The 23,653-nt window shown below is 30.4% G+C and overlaps 1 protein-coding gene across 2 annotated transcripts in view; it reads right to left on the minus strand.

The window, feature by feature from the left end:
* LOC118185279 (protein O-mannosyl-transferase Tmtc3-like) overlaps positions 1-23,653 on the minus strand; it is a 114,090-nt gene that overhangs the window by 18,148 nt on the left and 72,289 nt on the right. For both annotated transcript variants that reach the window (XM_035355124.2, XM_035355122.2), the window contains exons 13-17: positions 21,542-21,676; positions 16,480-16,562; positions 10,751-10,823; positions 7,658-7,744; positions 1,791-1,864 (exon numbers count right to left, since the gene is read on the minus strand). In XM_035355124.2, the coding sequence (XP_035211015.1) occupies positions 1,791-1,864; positions 7,658-7,744; positions 10,751-10,823; positions 16,480-16,562; positions 21,542-21,676 (452 nt within the window). The remainder of the gene's footprint in view (positions 1-1,790; positions 1,865-7,657; positions 7,745-10,750; positions 10,824-16,479; positions 16,563-21,541; positions 21,677-23,653) is intronic.

A 23,653-nucleotide genomic window follows, 5' to 3' on the forward strand; every position in this document is an offset into this window, starting at 1 on the left:
AGCTGAAATGTATGTTAACTCTGACTTTTTATGCCAGAAATAGTAAAACAGATACCTCATCTACAGACCTCATAAATATTATCATTTCATACTGCAACAAATTTTCAGTTCACTACTAGAATTCACTAGTCATCAAATTTTAAACATAATTTTTCCATTCATAGATCATTTGATAACAGGAATCAAAGTCTGAAAACAACTACTTTTTATAAGTTACTAGTTGACTGGGTAATAATGCAGGATTAAGATACACTGTTTTAATTTTTTAATTTTTTTCTTTTAAGTACTTGTAAATAAATTTAGCAATTAGTTTAGTATTCATCTTTTTCTATGACTCTGTCCATCTTTCAAGCAATTTTCTTCAAGAATGTTTTTGGTTTTAATGTAAAATATTCATTTACTACATTTCAACCACTTGCTTGTCATGGAAATTTTTAACATCATGGAAACTAAGTAATTTAAGCAGATAATAATTTGGAGGAAGACAATATCTGGAATCTTAGATCATTAATAATTGTTCAAATTTTGAGGAATCATTTTTACACTATATCATTTAGGGTTATTCTATTGAATAACCATAACAAGATATCAATCAATGCAAGCTGCTTGACCGTTAAAACTGGCAGTTAATGTCAGTTTTAAATTACCTATAGTGACAACACATGTCTGCATTAATAGTTTTCTTACTTTGTAACAGTTCAAAATAAATTAAATCTTCTATTTCCTACTATATGCAGAGAAAACCCTCCACTGGATATAATTCTGGTTTTTCTGTGAGACTTGTAACCATGTCTTTTTCAAGTAGCATTAGTCCAAGGAATCTTTTTATCACTTCCAGTTACAATAGCAACTTATTCTTAAGAAAGCCAACACTCATTTCTCATGAACATTAGAAGTACAAACCAATACTTGTCGCTGATTCTTCTTCAGCAGTGAACTCACGCGGAACCAAACCACCAGCACAAGAAAACGTTTCAGGATACACACAAAATACCAATAAAAATAATTTATACAGTTTTTAACAACAGAAGGAAAAAAATACTCATACTGGCTCCATATTTTCCAGCCAAATATATTTTTCAGCAGGTTCGATACTGTTATTTTCTACTGATTTGCACTTGTATCTTAAAGAGAGCACATCCTGACACAATTTTTCACAATGTAGGCAATACATGAGAAAAATCCACTTCCATTTCAGTATCAGTAAAAAAATTAACTAAAGAGAAAAAATGTAAACTTTGTACATTTACTTTAAAGCTGATTTCAATACTGGAAATTATTAACAATTTATTTGCTTTACCTATATTAGCTATATAACCACAGAAGTAGACTTTAGAAAAAAGTCACAGTACCATTTAAGGTAGTTTATATACTGACTTGATTTTTAATATCTGAACTACAAAAAAAGTGTTGGTGAGAGCTCGAGTGTTTCTAATGCTTCAGAAACTTAGTGTGTATTCTGAATTTTCTCAATTTTATTAAGTGCAACTGCTTTGCAATTATAACTAAGTTTTCTTCACTGTCAACATCCTTCAAATCAAGCATAAACTGAAAGCATGAAACACTATTACTCTCTCTTACATGCATGTATGCAGTGTAACTTCCATAATATGAACACCCATGTCAAAGACAATAACCATGAAAGGTTTCACAGGATATATATAAGCATATACAATGCAATATCATATAGAAGCTATACTTTTATACTAATTAAAAAGCCAAGTGAGAAAATGAAAATAACAATGTATAAATTGCACTTTAAATTATTTTTAGTTTTTATTTCAATATACCTGTCATATGCTATTTTCCGTTTCTGCAGATTCCCACTTTCTTGTATTAATATTGCAGAATTCATTAAGGCTTGCTGTGAAAAAAAAATATCAATATAATAACTTACTTTTTTTGTGCACACAATAACTTACTTTTTATTTTTTTATTTTAAATAATTACAGTTTCTTCAAAATTCAAGCATTTAATATACAAATTAAATACAAATATAATAATACATATTTATATCATGCAACTTCCAGAATAATAAAAAACGTTTTTTAAATGCATGGTAACAAGAAATGAAATGATAAGCCTGATGATTATCTTATATGTGTGGGAATATGCTTCATTTTTATAAGTAATAATGGCAACATGCTCACCAGCAAGATCCTGTGACCATTTTCGGCAGATGAGATGTTAGACGGGAATGAAGATGAAGTTTGAAAAACCAAAAGAACTCTGAATTCTTTCTATGATGTGATTCCGTTTAATATGATGTTATTCTGTTTTTATGATGCAATGGACCAACTAAAAATGACTAAAATTGATGACTCCAAACGTCATGTTCCACTAAAAAGGACAATCAGAATCCTCACCTTAAGGTCACAGTCACTCATAGTGGACGAACTGTGAAACCTATTCATAGACTACAATTGTCACATGTGTGACAGCAGGTTGAGTTCCTCCAGAACTCAAAGTGGGAGAATGTTGCTGCTGAGCAACCTCATGAAGTGAGGACTAAAATAAAACCAGAGACACTTAGAGTCAGAAGAAGAGTGAAGGAGAAGCAGCCAAGATTGCTGCTTATGTGTTTGAAACAAAGAGAAGCAGTCATGACTGCTGCTCACATGTTTTCAATTAATATGTTTCTATCACTAAAGTTCTTTTGTAACTACTAATAAAGTATGTTGTGTTTTTAAATGAAGACTCCCATTTTTAAACTGGATTAGTTCCTATTTTTAGACTGGATTTTTGAGAGTTCTTCTGTCAAGCTGCCCACCATGAAAAAGACAAAAGGTAAGTTTACCTTTTGGCATATTTTATTGATCTTCTAAAAGTGGTATACTTTGTGGTAAACAAGGAGTTGAAATTAGAGTTAACAATAAATAAATAAATAACTATTCAATGTATTAGAAACACCCACTTTAATGATAATAACAATAGCAATAAAATTTTAAAAACCTGAAAGGTTTCAGATTTTATATTATGCCCAAAGGGCCATTTTTTTAATGTTTTGCATGTTAACTTTATTTATTAAACATAATGCTCTTCACACTTAAACCATAAAATTCAGTTCAACAGCAATATCATAAAATAATTATAAAATGAGCATATCTTTAGAATTTCCAATACACAGTCTAGCGCGCTAGAGATAAAAAAAAATTTTTTTTCCTGTACAGTGATGCCATTGCTCGCTATGAAATCGTTGAGTTTGTTAATAAAAAATTCATTAAAGTTTTACAAAATATGATATCAATAATAAAACAAAATCTAAATTTGGGCTTCCAGATGTCCATATTCGGGTGGAAATATATGTTGCTCAAAATTTGATGGCTCTAGGTACCGTTGTTTTATCACAATAGGAGAAACATACATACATTTATGCCAATTCTTCATTATTTAATTTTTTAAATATAATACAGGGCTGTACTAATTGGTGGCAACAGTTTGAAAAGTGAGCCGACATTTATCGTGAAACATCGCAAAATGCCAAAATAAAATTAATAGCCCTTCTGGGATAATGCCCTTTGGGCTAAAAAAAATTATGCCAAAAATATAGGTGTTGTTTTGCCATCAAGACAGTGAGAGAAGGCAAGTACCACAGCTGGTGCTATGCATCCCAATGCAATCTTCTGAGAGTCTTAAATTTTGCTGCCCCTTGCTGCCTAAATTCTAAAAATTTTGCCAACCTTTAAATTTTGTTGCTTCTCCAAATTCTAAAACGTTTTATGCTCATAAATTCTACTTCCTGGTGCTTCTGCAATAGTTGCATCAGTTCTGATGTCAGCCCTGGCAAGTACCAAAGATGCTTTTGGTTTTCAGATCCTCCTGCAGCTCCAGAATTAGAAACACTTTTCAACATAAACGAAAATTCAAACTTTAATTTTGATAAGATAGCTGTATTAACAATAGCCTGCAAAAATAATATGCTGGATCAAATTAGTAAGAGTGCAATTTGCAACATTAAATTAACTTAAAAGCCAGAAAGTATGGCCATAGTTACTTCAATCTATGTATTGCCACTGGCCAGTGTGTGAAAAGTAACATAAAGGAATCTCAGCAAGTCTGAAGAAAACTCGCATTTACAACACACTTTTTTTTTTTTTTTTTTTTTTTTTAGTAACACATTTTCATTCCTAGATATTGTTAAAAGAATTTTTTTCCCTTGTGCTCCAGATATTAGACATCCAGATTTTAGATTTTGTACTGTATTTGCAACTAAGTTCTAAAAACCATACTTTGAAAAAAATTGAAGAAACTTAAGTTATCTTTTGTCATCTCTAGTAACAGGAAAGTAATTCTAATGTATTTTCTTCTCAATGAAGAACCTACTTTATTAATGTAATCATATATTTATTATTCAAAATATCTGATGTACAAAAGAAGGCATAGCAAGAACATACCATTGATGAAATCATATAAAATTTTCCTAAATCCTGCTGTTAAGTTTAAAAAAAAATTATTTGTTTAACTCAGTTTTGAATGAATCAGCATAGCTTGATTATTTCCTGCCATCTGCTCCTTCTTTCATCCTCAGTAACACATGAGTATCTTTAGATCACCATAAAAGGTTTTGGTGTACATTACTAAAGTGTAAACTGAGTTTTTTCTACTTTGAGTGCAATATATTTTCAAAGCTTCAAGATTTATGCAACATTTTTATACTTATTTATTTTAGTATGGACATAGAACTGTAGGTCCTTGATTTCTAAAAAAAGATAGAGTCCTACAGGTCTAAGAAAGCACAAGAAGGAAAAACAAAAAACAGAATGCTTGTAATTCATTTTCTCTTCTTCACCAATTCTTCAGTGTGTCATATTTTCAGGTTTTTTTTTTCTTTTTGGCAACTCTTAACTGCACTTCAAACATTTATCACTAAATTTCTTTACATGCTTACCAATTTTACTAGTCCTCAAAATCAGAATATCTCAGGAATGGAATGAAGAGAAAATTTAACATAATTTAGTGCTATTTGCACATCTGCCAAATTCAGTGAGTGATTTTGTGCATGACATTTCCATTCATTTCCCTGATGTATTTCTGAATGCCAGTAAATTGAATAGATATCACAGCAGCATTATCAAGTGTTTATTTTCTATATATCTTAACATCAGCTACATTGTTTAACTAATTTCAGCAAAATTATAGCTGAAATATTCCCAGCCAATTTAGCTTCTGTTTCAATGAAACCAAAAAATGACTAAACAGGCTTCATACAATCACAATTAAATTTTGCTTGTTTAATTTTTATGAAAAATATTTGAAATGATATCAAATATCAGAGAAAAAAACTTTCGTTCATAGAAAAATACTTTTAGTTATTCAATAACTTATTTTCTTGCTTTTTCTCCTGAAATTTTAAAAATACTTTTGGAGCAGTACAAATAGAAAATGATCTAGAGAAAAAAGGAAATCAAAAGTCACAAATATCTGTAGCCATTTCAGCATCTAAAAAGGGCATACATTCAGAGATAAGAGGAATAATTTTCATATATTAAACTAATTAAGAATTTAATTTAAAATGCCTTCTGTTTAAATAACTACATTTCAAGTATTCATTGGCCATGTGTGGCTAGTGGCAACTTTATTGGGCAACATGGCTCTGAAATAAACATGCATAAACAACACAATAAATAATTAAAAAAGGTTTTGATTCAGATCCATTGAATATAAACACATAATGGATTTAAAAGCTAATAAGAAATTCAGCAATTTAGGGAAAGAGGGAAGCAATGATTTTTCACAATGCATACTGTAATACAATACAGTATAAGCAATCCAAGTAGCCACTTAGCTATGTATACTGTTGTTTAACTTTTAAGAATTTGAATTGCAATATGATAGAGAAGTAAAATAACTTTGTTGGATTCATATCTTAACTTCTTTTAGATAAAAATATAATAGTTTAGCATTAAAACAAAAATAAAAGGATCACCCAAGAAATTAAATTGTGCCCTAGGAAATGTTCAGACCTAATTGAATTACCCTTTTACAACAATGCATCAGATCACACTTTGTTAAGAAGTTAAAATTATTATGAAGGTATTATTATGAACAGAAAATCACAAAATATAAAATTAAATAAAAATTCAAACACTATATATAAACTTATTTAACTGTATTTAAACTTTAGTTTTAATATACATGGAAACGAGGCATCAGCATTTTGACAATTCAAACAACTTGAACATATCCATCATTCAACTACATTAAAACCATACACCATGCCCATAAAAGTTCTTACCCAGTTCTTACCAACGGTTTATTTTTGCAACCACTAGTCATAGACATATACTTCCAGTTACAAAATGTTTTAAATGACACATAGATTCATGTTTTGGCAAAATTAAAGAAATCAATTTTGTAAAATTGCAAAATCTAACTTTTTACATGTTTCTCTGGTCATTATACTTATAACTAGGAAAGCTGTTATAAAAAATAAAACACAAAAAGTTTGAATCTGTATAACAAAAAGTGACATATATTTAATTTTAAAATTATGATTTTTGAGATCATATTCAATTTGCATTGGTTAGTGAATTAGAATAAATCAAGGTTGATACCCCCCTCAATGCCATTTAATGATACTGTTTTGTAATTTACTATTGTCTTTAATTAATAATTTAATTACATCTGGTATGATGAAAAGAATTTTCACATAAATAATTTTTATAAGTTTTAAAAGTCCAAAATCGGGTTATTTATACTTGCATTAAATTTTATCACTTTAGCATCCTAATCTTGTAATCTTATAAAATATTCATCAAAGTATATTTTTCATTACTAATTAACACAAATAATATCGCTACTTTGGATGAAAAGTGGCACAATGAGAAAATTATTAGTTTACAGAAAAAATAAAAGAAGATTTAATCCAAGTTTAACTAAATATAAAGGGTTAACTAACAAACATTAGTGATATCCAGTCTATTAGTGAACCCCTTCCACATAAAAATATACCACATTTCCGTTTTGATTATGACATAAGCAAATAATTGCATTTGTTGAATTATGCCAGTTTTTTTCCAAAGATGAATTATTACAAGTTGGATAGATGAAAATACTGAAACGTGTCAGTTTTTCGTAGAGCACAAATTCTATGAAATTCCATAAATAAAATCTACATTAAAAAAAATATATATATTGATCAGTATTTTTCACAATAATCTGCACAGAAATATTCATCATGTAATCTCTTCACAATAGAAATTTTTTAAACAATATTTTAGTCTTAATTATGTACAAATGCAAATATTCATGCTTTAATTTGTGTTTAGGGCCTAAATATGATTCTCAATTTTAATATCAAGTATTGCAGTCAATTTTTGTCATAGAGTCACACTTTTTGTATTTTATTTTTTTTTAAATGTGTACAAAAGTTTCCTAAGTATAGACACTGGAGGAATATGTAAAAAATTTCGTATTTTATACAAAATCAGATTTTTTTTTTCCAAATTTAAAAATATGAAAACATGAACCTTTACATTATTTAAAATATTTTTGTAATTGGAAATATATATCTATGACTACAGTTGCAAAAATAAAGACCATGTTAAGACTTTTGTGGACATTGTGTATAAATGTTTTACTAAAAGTACAACAAATTATGTGTTAAGCAATAATTATTTCAAATAATTTCAAAAAGTGAAAAAGAAAAATTCATTACCTCATGTTCAGGATCAATATCTAAAGCTTTGTCAAAAAATGCTAAAGCATCAGGAAGTTTACCTTGTTCTAAATGTACAACACCTAACTTGGAAAAAAAATTTTAATTATTAACACAAACATGTATTAGTCTGAAAAATAAAGACACAAAACAAGTTTATTTAAGGATTGTATTTAAGGTTTATTTGTATTTAAAACAACAGATTTTGCAAGTTTAAAATTACATTTAACATAACCTTATTATTACACTTACCAAATGATAATATTAAATAATAGATACAATTTAATACAGTCAAAAGTCTTTAATCTGGATGTCCATAATCCGGAATGATCTATAATCCGGACCGCTAAGCTACAAAATTTCTGCGCATGCGTAAACGCAGTGCATGCACATATGCGTTTACGCATGTGCATCATACCTTTACGCATGCACATATGCATTTACGCACATGCATAATACGTTTATGCATGCGCATTTAATGTATAACGGATGGTATAAGCTAAGCTAAAATTATCTAATTATCTTATTTCAGTTAATGTTGCAGATTGCGTTGTTCCTTAATCTTCTAATTGGATCCGGCTTATTATTTTTCCCAGACGGTTAGAGCAATTTTATAAAAGTTAGCTTGAACTTTCGATTATGTTAATAAGAATTTCCGATTCTGGAGCTGCCAAAGGATCTACAAAGCGAAAGCATGTTTCGATGTCCATCAAACAAAAAGTGGAATTGCTGCAAAAAATGGATAAAGGAATATCCTTTGTTTCTCTAACCATTCTGAAATCTGTTTATCAATTTTACGCTGCTCTGCAGGGGGGACGTTGCGGCGCGCAATGAACTGGAAGTTGATCTGTCAGCACTATCCTTATATTCAGGGCAGATGTTTTTATTTTATTCGGCTTATAATTCCTTACTAAATGTAGTATTTCATCTCGATGTACTCCGTCTTTGATATGATTTAAATCAAAGTCCTTGTCATTATAAATATCACGAATACACATCAAATAGTTTTCTGGTTGCAATTTTCTAATTTCGACTATGCGTAATGTATGCTTTATGCATGCACGTGTTGAAAGAAATGTTTAATAAAGTAAACAAATAAATATTAAGCTTTTTTTTTGTAAATTTTGATACCCTTTAGATCATAATTGCTCTTTATTTAATAAATTACAGTTGAATATTTTTAATTTTATAATTTCTGCATGCCATCTTACCAGATTTAAACTGATGATCTGCTTCAGGAAACACATAAATATATATCTATTACATTAGATGATATCTAAAATTAACTTGATTAACCTAAGGAAAAAATTAAGAAAGGCTGATAACATCAGTTTGTAGATGCATTCTCTTGCGATTTTAATCTTTTCTTCACATATGCAGTTTAAGACTATTATATTTTAAAAGTGTATTTTGCAAGGTGAAAACATTTAATAATATATGTATATTTAAACAAAAATAAAAGTAACTAAAATGCAAAGATAAAAAAGTAAAGATGGATATATATATATATATATATATATAATCAAATTTAAACAGCAAAATCAGAAACAAATGATAAACTAAGCCTTCTGGTGCTAAGAAGAAGGCTGTACATTTAACACTTAATGAAATCAATGCAAAAAATTAAACAAAAATGAAAAACAAAAGAAGAGAAATCAAGTAATCAAATTTTATTGAAGTGTGTGAAGCAGGAACACTGAATGTTTTAGAAAATTTATATTTACATGTACAATTAATTTATTAACAAAATTTAATATTTTTAATATAAAATCTATTTTCAAAATTTTTAAATATATAGTAGTTATAAATTTCGTCTCATAAAATTACATAATAAAATTAAGAAATATTTTGTCTTGCTATATTATTCTAGTTACACTTGCTATATTATTTTTACTTCTGCTGTATTTGCCATATTATTAATTTTTGTTATATTTGCTATATTATTTTTTATTACTTTAGCATTAATTTACAATTTTTTAACATCAATAATAAATCAATATGTTGTAATATTTATCTTTAACACATTCTCCAGGTTTTGAATAGTATGAATTCATCCAGCAAAGTGATAACAGCCCTCACATGTAATCATCACTAGTGATATGATCACATTCATGATTAAACTTATCTAGAACCATGGGTGAACACTTTTTATATGATTTAACTGCAGAAAGGAAAATTGTAAAGGAAAAGCTATCTGCAATATGGAAATGAATGAATAAATTAATAAAATGATTTAACAAATTACTAAATCATTTTTTTCAGCAAGGACTATAAAATTTTATCTTTGTTGTAGAAAACCTCTTAACCATGAGTTTGAAACTATTTTCATAAAACTTACTACCTTATGTTTTAAAATTTTGCAAATTCAAGTACATGTCTAAGATCCATAATTTATGGAAATAAAGCCACATTTTATGAATTGTAATGAAAATATTTTTCATAACACTCCTTTCTAAAGCATTATAAACCTTTTGCTTTACAAAGGGCAGAAAGAAAAAGCAAACTGACTTACCATGTTAGTTACACGATCTTAACTATAAATCCCAAACACATAAAGCACAGGATTCAAAAGTACACAAAGCAGAATTCTGTGCCAAAAAATGCACAGACAGCTTTTCAAATTTAGAAAAATAATTTTTATTGTAGTCATTGTTATTTGAATACGGCAAAGCCACAAGGGTTATCTGCTTAAGAGAAGGGATGCCTTTGTGGAGGACTTTCTAAGTTGAATTGGCTCATATTTATGTTAAACAGGGAAGCATTAAACGAAAATCAACCATGCAGCCAACCTGTTCACCTGGCATCGAAATCTAAAGAAGGCCAACTATCAGGATTCAGCCATTCAACCAGTGGTGAAGTTAACAAAATTATCATTCTTGAATATGTCTTTTACTTCAGCTTCTTCAGCTTGGCATTGCCGCCTGAGCGGATAGTACACAACGGCATACAAGAGATATCACCGACTTATTGGAGTGGACCAAATAATTTTGCTTTGAGTTTGTAGTACATTGCCTTGGACTGAAGAAAAAAAAAAATTCCAGATACAAATAAAGCTATACTACTACTCAATATTTTCTCCACTTTTATACTTACATTGTAATAGATGTCTGGATTATTGGCATCAAGTTTCAGTGCTTTTTCGTAAACTTCTTGTGCCTCAGCAGTTCTGAAAAATCATAAAAATCAATGCAGTTTTAAACTTTTCATGCTATACCAATAGGTGTGTGTGTATATATATATATAATTTAATGGATTATTTGAAATTTATTAATTATGAATTTCAATTTTTGGTCTTTGTGAAAAATTAGTTCTAAATTTCTTACTTTACGTCTTTACTGATAATTTTTCAGCAGCTTAATTTGTGAAAATACTAGACATGTTTATATTTTGTTTTTTTAAAAAAATGTTTTGTAATTATACACACACACACACACACATATATATAGCACTGTTTTCAAAAACCATATTAACAAAAAGTGCATGAAAAATCAGGCACTTTTTTATGAACTCATGTTACTTAGTAAAAACAGTTAACATGTTTTATACAACAGTACATCAGAGAGGTCCTATGAATTGCCAAAGCACTTGCATGACATGATGATAAGTTTAAATAGTACTTAATGCATATTTCCCCTTGATTCTAAAAACTACAGTAAAAAGAAAAAAAAGGTAAATTTTTGTTACAGATACAAACTTATTTCTAACTTTTACTACGAGGGCAATCCCCAAAAAAAGGTCAAAAAGGTCTCCTATTTTTTGGAGATGTAGAGAAAGTTTTAATACGGTTGTTGGCAACACTGTTGTGAGTGGTGCTTTCTCCGCTACCACATAAGCACGCAGGCGCTTCGCTCGGATGCTCAGTCTTGGCTTGGCAGCCATTCGAAATGGAGCTCCCGATAAACATTACTGCCAAGTGCGAAGTGCACACAGTTATTCGATTTTTGAACACAAAAGGCGTTAAGCCGGTTGAAATTCACCGCCTATTGACGGAAGTGTGTGGACAGTTGTCATGGATGTCGAAAACATTCGCAAGTTGTGTATAGAGTTTACAGCCGGTCGTACTGAAATTCATGACGAAGAAAGGAGCGGGAGGCTGATAAGACAATCGCGAAAGTTGAGAAACTCATGCATAAAGGTCGGAGGATCACTCTGGATGCTCTCTGCATTTTGGTTCCTGAGGTTTCCAGAAGCACCATGCACAGGATTTTCACGGAAATGTTGCAATATCGGAAGGTGTGTGCAAGATGGGTGCTGCGTATGCTGACAGAAGACCACAAATGGCAACGGGTTGATTTTTCCTGCGAATTAATTTCTTAGCCGCTATGGTTCTGCTCCGATGATGAGGTGAAAGATGAGGTTCAACGCTACTTGAAGGGCTTGGTGGCAAGCTGGTATGACATGGGCATTGTAAAACTGCCAAAGCATCTACAAAAATGCATCGACCGAAATGGCGATTATGTTGAAAAATAAAGCATTCTTTAATCTTTAAAGTGATGTAGCAATTATAGAAAATAAACTGTTCTTTGTATATCTAAAAATATAGGAGACCTTTTTTTTGGGATTGCCCTCGTACTAAGATTATTTCATTTCATAAAATGATTTAATGTGCACAAAAGTTGTATGTATATATATATATATGGTTACCGGCAAAGTATGAAACGACGGCATTCTATAAAATGCCTACGCATTGTATATAATGCCAGATGTTTTTAGGCAAATTAGGAAATATGAGAATTATTAGATACTTTATCTAGGCATTCTACAGCTACTTAGGCAAAGTTTAAAAAAAAGCCCTGATACGGCTATTACGTATATAAAGTATGGGCATCCCTCAAAAATACAAAAGTTATTCTGAAAAAATAATAAGAGTGCCATTAAAAAAAAATCTATTCAAAATACGTAAAGAAAAATGAAAGTTTTACAAAACAAAATTTATGCCTTTCTTATTAAAGGAGACAAAATGTTCATACAAAAGAATAAGAAATTAAAATTATCCTACTTGCTGCAACATGGTAGGCTTGAATGACATTTTGAATTTTCATTTAAAGACATTTCATATTTTGGCACTTTGTTTTACACATACATTAGCTAAATCCTTGGCTGCTTCCACTGGACTGAGCAATTGCAACTGACCAGAGAGGAATTTCGTGGTCAGGAATATCTTCAATTCTAAGCAAGTTCTTTGGACATAAAGTGAATTGTAATCTCACATACACTTGTTTTAAAATTCCCTCAGAAGTTTTAAGTCGGTAGAAACCATCCTCTGTTACACTCATTACAACTGCCAATGTATTGCCCAAATCACCTCGCCCCTTTTCAATGTCGGGAATAGGAAGTCGCACAGTCGTTTCCAAAGCAGCAGAGGGATTTATTTTCTGAATTCATTTTCATTTTTTTGGCTTGTACTTCCAGATTGACTTTAGAATTTATTTTACCTTCAATAGCATTTTCAGTTTTGAAATAAAGGGTGCACAAAATATCCATTTCATCATCTTTACTAGTATAGCCACAGAAGGTACGAATATTTTAATGAAACTTCTTCCATTCAAGTACATCATTCGTTTCCTTTAAATACACACAACAGGTATCAGAAATGGAAATCTCTTTGGTAAGCATCTCTTCATCATGTTGGTTTAATCCACTGTCGACTATAATTTCATACTTCTTTTTTTTTTTCTTTCTTTTTTGCATAATCTGATTAAGTTTCATCATTTTCCATTGTTTGGATGCTTTCTATTACTTTTTCCAGATACTCATTTGCATTTATGTCTTTTATTAAAACATCTTTAGGTAAACAAAGATGCTGTAAGCCCTACTTTAGGTTTGCAGGAAAAAGAGCTTCATATGGTGTTATTTTGATCCCAGAATAAGCTCTATTTTTCATTAAAAAAAAAAAAAAAAAAAAGCGTGTCTTCACTCCAGCAATCATATTTTTTGCCCTGAATCCAAGTACAGAGCATTTGTTCAATATCTTGATTAGCTCTTTAGACACTACCCCTGGCTTTGTGAATGGCAAGGCTTCCCAATGCCAATCTTCAGTGCTGGCAAAACTCTTTCAAGCTGGTCACCACATTATTGGAAAATTCCCTACCATTGTCAGGCTGTAATATAGATGGTGTTCCAAGCAACGAGAATACATCCACTAGATTGTAGGCTATTTCAACTTTTTTTTTACGTTAGAGAATTGAGAATTACAAATTTTATGAGACGATCTTGGTACACCATAATAAATTTGCATTCTCTATCTGGCTGAAACTGAAAATCACTAAGGTCTACCTGAAAATGAGAATTAATGAGAATTAAATTCAGGAAAAATCACAGGTTTCACAACAATGCCCTTTTTATACCTTTCTGTTTTTTCTGGCAAGGTTCACAAAGGTGGATCTACAGTTCATTATCATGACATGTAAGGTTTTTATGAAAATGTGTGGTTGAAAGTGATATAATACCTTATAGTACTGATGCCTTCTTTAATAGGATAAATGAGATTAGATAAATGAGTTGATATTTAAGACTCTGGGCTCCTTCTTAGTAGTCATTTTGGCTTTTTGTACATCATTTATTAATTTCAGGTAAATAGTTCAGTTAAGAAAAACCTGTTTTTTGTGGCATTAACTTTAATTTGGGGCAGTTAATTGTTGATTCATTGTTTCATGTCTATAGACCATGACTCCTCCATTTTCATGCAGCACAGTAAAGGACTAATTTTTGTTGAACAAATTTAAGTAAAATTGTGTATTTTGACACTCTCAAACAAACTGCAAAGTGCAACTGACAAATTTTGTGTGCCTGAGGCATTCGTTAAAAGTCATGTGCCTTGCCATGTGATATTTGAAATGAATCGGAGATGTATACTTTTGCTGAATTGAAATGAACTGGAGATGTATATTCAGTGGTTTCTGATTTGGCATTCTATAAAATGCCTAGAAAATGTAAAAAATATGAATCGTCTCGTACACTGCCAGCTAGTTTTAGGCATTCTATAGAATGCCGGTTTTCAAACTTTGCCAGTAGCATATATACATTTTTCTGCTAGAGTATTTCAAAAAATCAAATCAAAGACAATTTTGAAATGTCTTAAAAAATTGTGATTGCTTTGAAACTTTCAGAAATTTCCAAACAAAACAAATTTAAACATTACCCCCCCCCCCGTTATAAATCCTAAACTCTTTAAATGGTTCCATATTTTACTGTGCAAGCTTTCAGTTATCAGACTTTTTAAACAATGTCAGAAGTTTCAATTGACACCAAGGCAGTAATTATCAGCCAGTACACATTTATGGCTGCCCACAACAACCACATTCTCATTATTTGACCTTTCCTGTTAACCTCAAGCTCAATCTTATCTTATGAACTTCAATGCATTCTAATTACTGATGGTTTCTGCTTTGCCACTTTTTAAAAAATCTCTACGATTTTCCAAATACTTAAATATATTTCAATTCCCATACAATGAAATCATTAAAATACATTATGGAAGTGCTCCAAACATAAATTGAAGCCAGATCACATTCACAATAGTCCTACGATTTATTTGCTATTAGCATAAGGAATTAATAGTAGTTAAATTTTGCCAAAATGAAAACATATGCATAGAAGCTATTTTACAGGCAATAAATAAGCAAAATAAAAACCAGATTACCATTAAAATTACATTGAAGTAAATGAAATCCCTGGTTCACTTCCAAAGCTATAGTCGGTGTATAATAAAGCTACTGGTGTAGCTTAACACTAACTATCACTTTTTCATATATTCTGGTTTCTCTCACATTACAAAATAAGTGAGAAATAAGAAAAACTGCAGTGAATTATCTTATTTAGACTGTTTAAATTTAAATCATTTTGCAGCAGACCACACAGAGCTAAGAAACCCATGTGTGCAGTCCCTCCAATTCACTCCTCTCACCGTTTACAATGTGTCACACAACATGTTTTTCACATCGTAGACATAACTTCATGCCTAGTGTCAGTAAATTTTAACGTTCTGCACCATGTCTGTAGTCATCCAATTTCAGGTCTCAATTTCAGGAAGGGCAATGAACCAATTGTCTGATTTTTTCTCTGATATCATTCGAGATATAACAAATCAGAGGATGTAAAATGCTACTGTGAAATTAAGGAGGCATGGCTAATTCAGTTTGAAGATTTTTCTCTACTGGAGTAACATCAACAGAACACTCCTGAACTCTCAACTAGAGAGACTTATGATGCTCTTGAGCTCTCAACTAAAGAGAACTTCGTTAGCAGACTCCTAACATTATGAGGACAATAATTCATTTTTAATAACTATCTATGCTATCTGTGAATTATATATATATGTGTGTGTGTAAATAATTCTAGTAATAATATATATGTTTGAGTTTAAAATGAAGTAGGAGTACGCAACTTGGCAAACTTACCCAATCAGTCAGATACGCTACCTGCAACCACTCAATATAGGGTAACCTGAGAGTCACTCCCATAGTAGTGACTAAAAAACCCCCCAATTTTATTTACACTTTTTCTTTCCTAAAGATGAAATAATTTACAGGAGTCACTTAACAATTAAGTATAAAAGATATTTCAAATTAAATAATGAAAGGGTGTTCAATGTATCTGTTACTATAATAGTGCAAATGCTTAATTAGGATTAATTTTAAATGTTACTTTTTTTTTTTTTTTTTTCAAATAGAAGAAAAATACACACTAATTTAAATACCGTATAGCTTTTACACTGGAAGTATTTAAAAGAGTGATTAAATAAAATATTTAATAAGGATTAATATAGCAAGCAATTGAAAATAAAATAAAGGAAAACTATTAATTAATTAAAGTTGGCATACTTGTTTAATTTTATAAGAATATCTCCTCTATTTATGTATGCTTGAATATAATCTGCACGCATCCCAATTGCTTGTCGATACAACTGAAAAATAAAGATTAAACAATTGCTATTTGGATATGACTTATACTAAAATATTAACAAGAAAATTTCTTTTCAAATGAAATAAATTCAAGCTTACAAAGAAACATTTTTATATTAACAGAAGTGAAAAATGAATGCATGTTTTAATGCATATATTACAATAGACACCATCAGTATCCATAAGAAGTGAAGGGTCTTTTGAGATTTTCTATGTTTGCACAATTTTTTACTTGTCATTATCAAAAGCTAGTATTATGCTGATGTCTTACAAACAACATTATCTCTACAAGCATTGAATTTTGTGAAAACTACGTAGAAGGTATAGCACACCACATTTGTTTTAAACATCTAGCTAAAATGGAGAAATATGATTTTAATTTTTGTTATAAATGGCCACACAACTCACAAGATTTGAAATCTTGTGATTTTTTATTATATGGTTATCTAAAAATGGAGGTATACAGGGATCATTCAACATCATTAGTAAAGATGCAGTGTTACTGTATGTACCTCTGATTCCTACAGATTCACTGTCTTTGCTATCAGTATGTCTTGGCCTGTTTTGAGGCAAAGCTCAATAATAATCAGAACTACCTTGAGTATTCATTGTAACATTTTGGCTTCTTTTACGATAAAGCACCATCTAATATATATCACTATAAATAATAAATCTATGTAATAAAATTCTTTATGCTACCCAGAAATTTTCAGTTTTTAAAATTAAGCAAAGCTACCCAGAAATACATTATAAACATATGTACCTTAGCTTGCTTCAGATCCCAATCTTGACAATACACAATCATTTTATGCAAAACATAACCAACATTACTTTTCTTTTTTTTTTTTTTTTGAAAAACTTTGTATACTTTTCTTATATTTACAATGAAAGAGTGCAACCTTAAAATAATCGTAGCTTCACCACTATAGTTGATTAACTTTCTGAAGACGATATCCATGCCCTCCCCATTTTAGAGAATCGCCTATCTGTAGACCTCTGGGTGGTCCATTGTCGCTGCTCAGAGTAGCCGCTGGCTATGCATTATTTCCCTCTTCTTATCAGTTTGGCTACATTTTGGCAAAAACCGCAGGTTTCTTCTCGCGCCAATATACTTGAAAATCAAATAGAGGCCATCTCTTTCTCAATCTGTCTCATAATTTTAATGCTAATTTTTTTAGTACTGACTTTTGCTATGATTAAAACGTCAGCGATTTTGCATGCTCTTTAAGCTTACCATATTTAATGTTTTTTAATCATAACAAATAAGAATAGATTAATATTTTAGATTTAAAGCCCTTCTAGAAAATAGGTAAAACCGCTTTTATCGTTTACTTCCTTTTTATACTTATGAATAATAAAATTTTATTTTGACATTTTTTTGTGGAGTGCATAAAACCTTTAAGAACTGTTAACTCTTTCAAAGTGCTTCTATTATGTAGGCAATTTTGTCTGATTTATCAGGAGATAAATAAGAGACAATTGTATGCATAATAGTTTTTGTGATTTTCATTCATTCACTGATTGCTTTCAATGATTTTCATTTATTGTAAATTAAATAAAATCAATTTATCTTTAGACCCTCTTTTAGGATGAGATCTGCCAAAAAGTATTTAAATATCAGTAAAGCTCACATTACTTCTAAATTCAATCAAAACATCAGTTACATTGTATAAAATTTTGGCCAGTTTTATTTGCTTATACTCCTCAAGAGATAAAGGGAATTCAGATAAGTTAATAAAAAAATATCTTTAAAAAAGCTTGTTATTTTGCCTGTAATAAGATGTATGTCAACTTGCTATTAAATGTATGAAAATTAGGATTGGCGAACGGAAAAGCACGCGAACACTATCTGCTTAAGGGGATGGATGCTTTCGTGTAAACCTTTTTAAGAGAAAATTGCTCGCATTTACGCTCCTGGTGGAAAACTCCACATGTAATGAACCCGTTCTTCGGGTTTGATTGGATTAATTTTGTTCGCTTACTGAATTACATCAAAGCACACAACAATTACCTGTATAGGAGGAGTCATGCCTTCGCGGAGGACTTTCTAAGAGAAGCTGGCTTGCATTTACGTTACACAAAACCCGTGAATCCAACTATTTATTCGGGATTCAAACCCAAGCGAGCTACAAGTGTTCAGCCACCTTTACCGCTCTACTGAAGAGCCCGTAAAAATATTGATAAAGGAAAAGTATTGAAATAACCGGTTTAATTTACTAACCTATATTTCTCAATCGACAGTACATAAATTACGCATATGAGGGGGATTATTTGTGAATAAATAAACTGTATTGCACTTTTCTGCACTATTTCATATTACGATGGAATTATTGCATTTCAAAGTTATTTCTCATGAATTAATTTTGCTCCGTTCATGATTTTTGATATTTTCAAAGAGAAAATTCCACACTTTAAATAAAAAAATACACAAGAAGATACTTTATGCAAAATTTGGCGTAAACGGTTTTCTTAATTTTGCTTTGAAAATATTCCAGGGTAATCATCTTCATTACTGGAAGAAATATGAAAAACAGATTTACTACATTGTGTCAACACTCAGTATGTCCTTATTCTTTTGAAAACGTGAAAGATTACTCTTTCTAAAATAAATTAGAAAATATATTATGTGCAAATAAAATATTCGTTGAAAATGAAATAGACTTCAACCTTTGGATATAACGACGGTTTTAGACGAAATTTCTACCTATGAGAAGAAATTGATGTATAATTAATTCTTCATGAACATTTAAAACTGTTGATGATTGCATGTATAGGTCACGGATTTTTTTCTCTGCTAACATAAACAAAAGCCAATTTTACAAAGAAAAATTCTCGTTAAAGATATACCTTCTTTGCCTGAAAGTCCAACGTAATATTTGTTAAAGTTAAATGATTAAACGCAACCAATGTATCTCACACTTTCATTTTTATATTATAATAACAAAATTATCAAAAAAAGCAGATTTAAATCTCTGTTATTGTTATGTAAAGCTTTATTATTGCTGTAAGTTCATCTCAAAATCTAATTGTATTGAATCTCATTTTAATCATCTAATGGTAATAAATATTATTATTATTATTTCATTAAATTAGTCATTACCATTATTTTGTTAAAGAAAATATGTTATTAAAAATCGCATTCCAGCCTGAAGACTTACAAATCTAGTCCGTATTTACTATATTTTGTTAAATTTGTTGTTCTCGGTTTCTAATTTTTAATACGAAAATACACGAATATAAATGAAGAGTGAAAACAAAGTTAAAAAATTCACAAATTATTTACGAGATTGATTAGAAATAGTGAGTGAAATATAAACATTGCATACATTTTGTTCTAAATAAATTGTGCACTGGATATGCATCCAGTACTGCATATTTATTTATGCACTATTTATTTAGAACTTCATTTAAATGAAAGCAAAATAATCATCGAAAAAATTGCAAATCTAGCAACCCCTCTACTATGGGACGTAAGCGTCCGACAAACATGTAAATTTTACTTCATCCATGGAGGGGGACTAACGACTTTTCTCATTAGGAAAATATCAAAGAGGGGGCAAAACTGTTTCAGATCGCGCCGGTCTGAAGGCTATATTATGAGAATTTTGGCCCGGTTTTAGAAGGTTAACAGTATAAATATCAACAATTTTCCAACTACCAAAAAAAAAGGAACTTACTTCTAAAATCTGAATGTCCAATAACGACCCCAGCAAAAAATATTCTATAGAGTCTAGTAATAAAAAATATATTTTTTTAAGAAGCAAATGTGCTATTTAGGCGATTTTTCTCCCAGCTAAAATCCCTGTACATCACTTTCAAACATCAGCTAGTTAAAAAGTCACTTCATAACCAATGACAGTACATTGATTGACATTAGCCATAATCACACTTTTAGCTTTTGGATGATTGTAAAATGGGTTAGCATTATTCTGACTGATCTAAACAATATGTGAAGCTCCTAGACATATTTGTTTGGACTGAAATGTTGTTCATATTGGTTTTCTTTTGTTGGCATAGCACTGGGAAAAGGAAGAAAGATTATGAAGGCATTTGAGTTCAGTTAAACTAGCAAAGTGTGCTCCTTCTTAAGTTTCTAATCTGATCCCCCCCCTTTTTTTGTAAACATTTAATTTTGATGTAATATCAGAATTAAAGTCTTCATTTTTGATTATGTTGAAAAAAGCTTCTAATTCTAGAGATGCAGTAGGATGCCAAGTGATAATAGGTGAAGATCATACAACAGAAATTTTTCATTGCAATGACAATGCCTCAACTAGCAATCAACTAACAGATGACGAAATCCATAGCATGGTTTTAAACCCAGAAAATATCACTACTGATCATTAAGAAAATTACAAAGAGGTTTTTGAGAATGAAAAGATTTCAATAGACAGTTTCATGGAAGTTTTCAAACTAGCAATTGCAGAACTTGAATACTTTGTAAAAGAACAAGACATTATACATACCTATAACATTAAAGACACATTAGCACAACTTTCATTGAAAGAAATATTTAATAAAATACACAGAATAAATAGCACTGTTTTTGTAAATGCTGAGTTTCTCAAAATCATAAATGCTTCATTTACTTCATGAATAACTATTTAATAATTTTAACTCTATAATTTCTACATATCATCTTACTAGATTTAAATTGATCTAAAATTTGGAAATTCTAAAAATCCAGAATTTCTGAAGTCACAATAATTCCAGATCTCAGACTTGTACCTTAACAATTTAATTTGACTTGAGAGTTTGCACTAAATTTCCTGCAATCCATAGAGATTTGATTTTCTATTATTTTTAATTGACTATATAACTGTCAGGCTGATAAGAAAATAAAAGGTTTATTTTAAACTTTCTTCTTAGTTTGTGTTATTCTATTTAGCATTTACAATAACACAAATTATTTGACACTGTTAACAGTGCTAAGAATACTGTGGAACTCTACACAGTGAGTTTCAGAATGTGTTTTACTTACAGCATCAGCTTCTTGAAGCCTAGTGCCATTTCTGGATATTAAGTTTGCTAAATTAAGGAACACATTCAGGTGGCTAGGAGCAATACGTGCTTGATAGGCTTCACCCGGACGGGGTCGAGGTAAAAGATTCTTAGCCTGTTAAAAAATGTTTCATTTCAACATAATTCTCATCTAAGCTAAGAGTAAATATAATCTTTGATCAACAGGTAAATATGTCATAGACATGTTAATAAAAAATATTTTAATGTCTGTATTTAAAATACTTTAAAGATATTTCAATCACATGTATTCATTTAAAAGATTAAGTAAGGCATATTAAGTGAGCATTTATTATATTTCAAATAATTAACTTCAGTCTTTGCATTAGTTAATACTCTTAACTTTTAATGAAGTCCTATAAATTATAATTCAGTTTTACATAGAAAAAAAAAAAGAATTTCTCAATTTTTGTCGAAAAGTTTATTCTTATTCAACAAAAGAACATGAAAAAATTTCAAAAGAAAGAGATACAATAATAAAAAAGAAATTTAAAAGTTTTCACTCTATAGTAACAGCATTATTTTTAATTTTTAAGTTGCATACATATTAAGGTTAGTTATAAAAATTTAGAATGTTCATCAATATTAATCAGCAAAACAGAAACTATTCCTTAAAAATGACTAGAGTCATAAATCCCAGCAAAATGTTTCTTCACACTTCTGATCTCATTTTCCACTTCCTTTACATAATAAAATCCTCTTCCACTGATAAAATGCACCATGGATTAATAAAAACAATAATTGGAAAGGCCAAAATCTGGAAACTTCTTTGATTCCTAAAACCATTAAACATTTCAGTGAACGGCATGGTGCATTGTTTTAAGTTTAAAGGATAGTTTGGTATCTATGCATGCATAAGCCAGTGTATGCTTTTCATAAAACAGCAAACACTCACCATAGCTGACTTGCAAAAATATTTCCATCTGAAACCCAAGTTCCTCATGTGATGAGTTTTACATGGTTGGTTGGTTGGTTGGTGTTGTGGCCTTTGAGTAGTCAAATAGATGCATGTGTGTAAATCACAGCTTTTGCCAGTTTCACTATACAGCTCTCACTGGAAAGGAAATTCCCCCAAGCTTTGCAGAGCTGCAAGTACTGCCGGACAGGTTAAGATGTGTTCTGGAGAAAGCACCGTTTCGGGGCAGTTTCTACGAGTTGTACATGATCCACCATACAAAATATTACTCCTTTCCTTCTCGAACTAGCTTATTAAAGCCATCCTCTATGGTCCTTGGCCTGATTTAATCAGCTGTTATTGGTGTTAGGATATCATAGACGCATTTGTTTTTCACTACTATTAGACTATTATTTGCCCAAACCATAAATTTTATACCTTTTCACATAGAGAAACTCACTTCTAAGCCTGTATTAAATTGTAAGAGCATTTGAATTTCAGATCCAAGTCAGGTACTAGTAAGCATTCATGGAATGTGGCTAATTATAGAATCTAACCCTGACTGACAAAAAACGGACACTTGTTTTGAAGGATTATGCTGAATACTGCAGATAAGGCTTTATCATTAGTGGTCAAAAAGCAACTTGACCTCTTCCCAAGATTCAAACATGCAGAACCATTATTTGTACAAATATTACCCCATTTCTCAGTTCCCTTTGGTAACAAAAAAATGTCTCTGGTCGCTGCAATAACAGCACTAAGCTCCCCCTTTTCTTAATAATGTCTTAACAGCAACTAATATCATACTTTGTTGATAACAACAAGATATTTATAATGCTGCACATTTATACATTCTTTAAGATTTGTGTGGAATGGTAGAAAAACTAAATCTTTTGAAAAACGAATGTGAATTTTTAATTCATCATGCTATTCTGATCTGCAGCTCTATTCTGACAGGCAGAATATAGATTTGCAAACAAGAAAATTGAATTATAAGACACACTTTTGTCAATCACAGCTTTTGCCAGTTTGAAGTAAAAATATAAATACTGAGTGACAATTATTGAACTATATGAAACAAAACTGTTATAACTTCTGAACGGTTGGCCCGATGAAATTCAAACTTCATGATTGGCCGCAGGGCATGATGGGAATTAGCATGCACACATAACTTGTTAT

This window comes from Stegodyphus dumicola, chromosome 10, assembly GCF_044657685.1.
Source record: "Stegodyphus dumicola isolate Sdum_Otavi_A_Nest chromosome 10, ASM4465768v1".
Lineage (NCBI taxonomy): Eukaryota > Metazoa > Arthropoda > Arachnida > Araneae > Eresidae > Stegodyphus > Stegodyphus dumicola.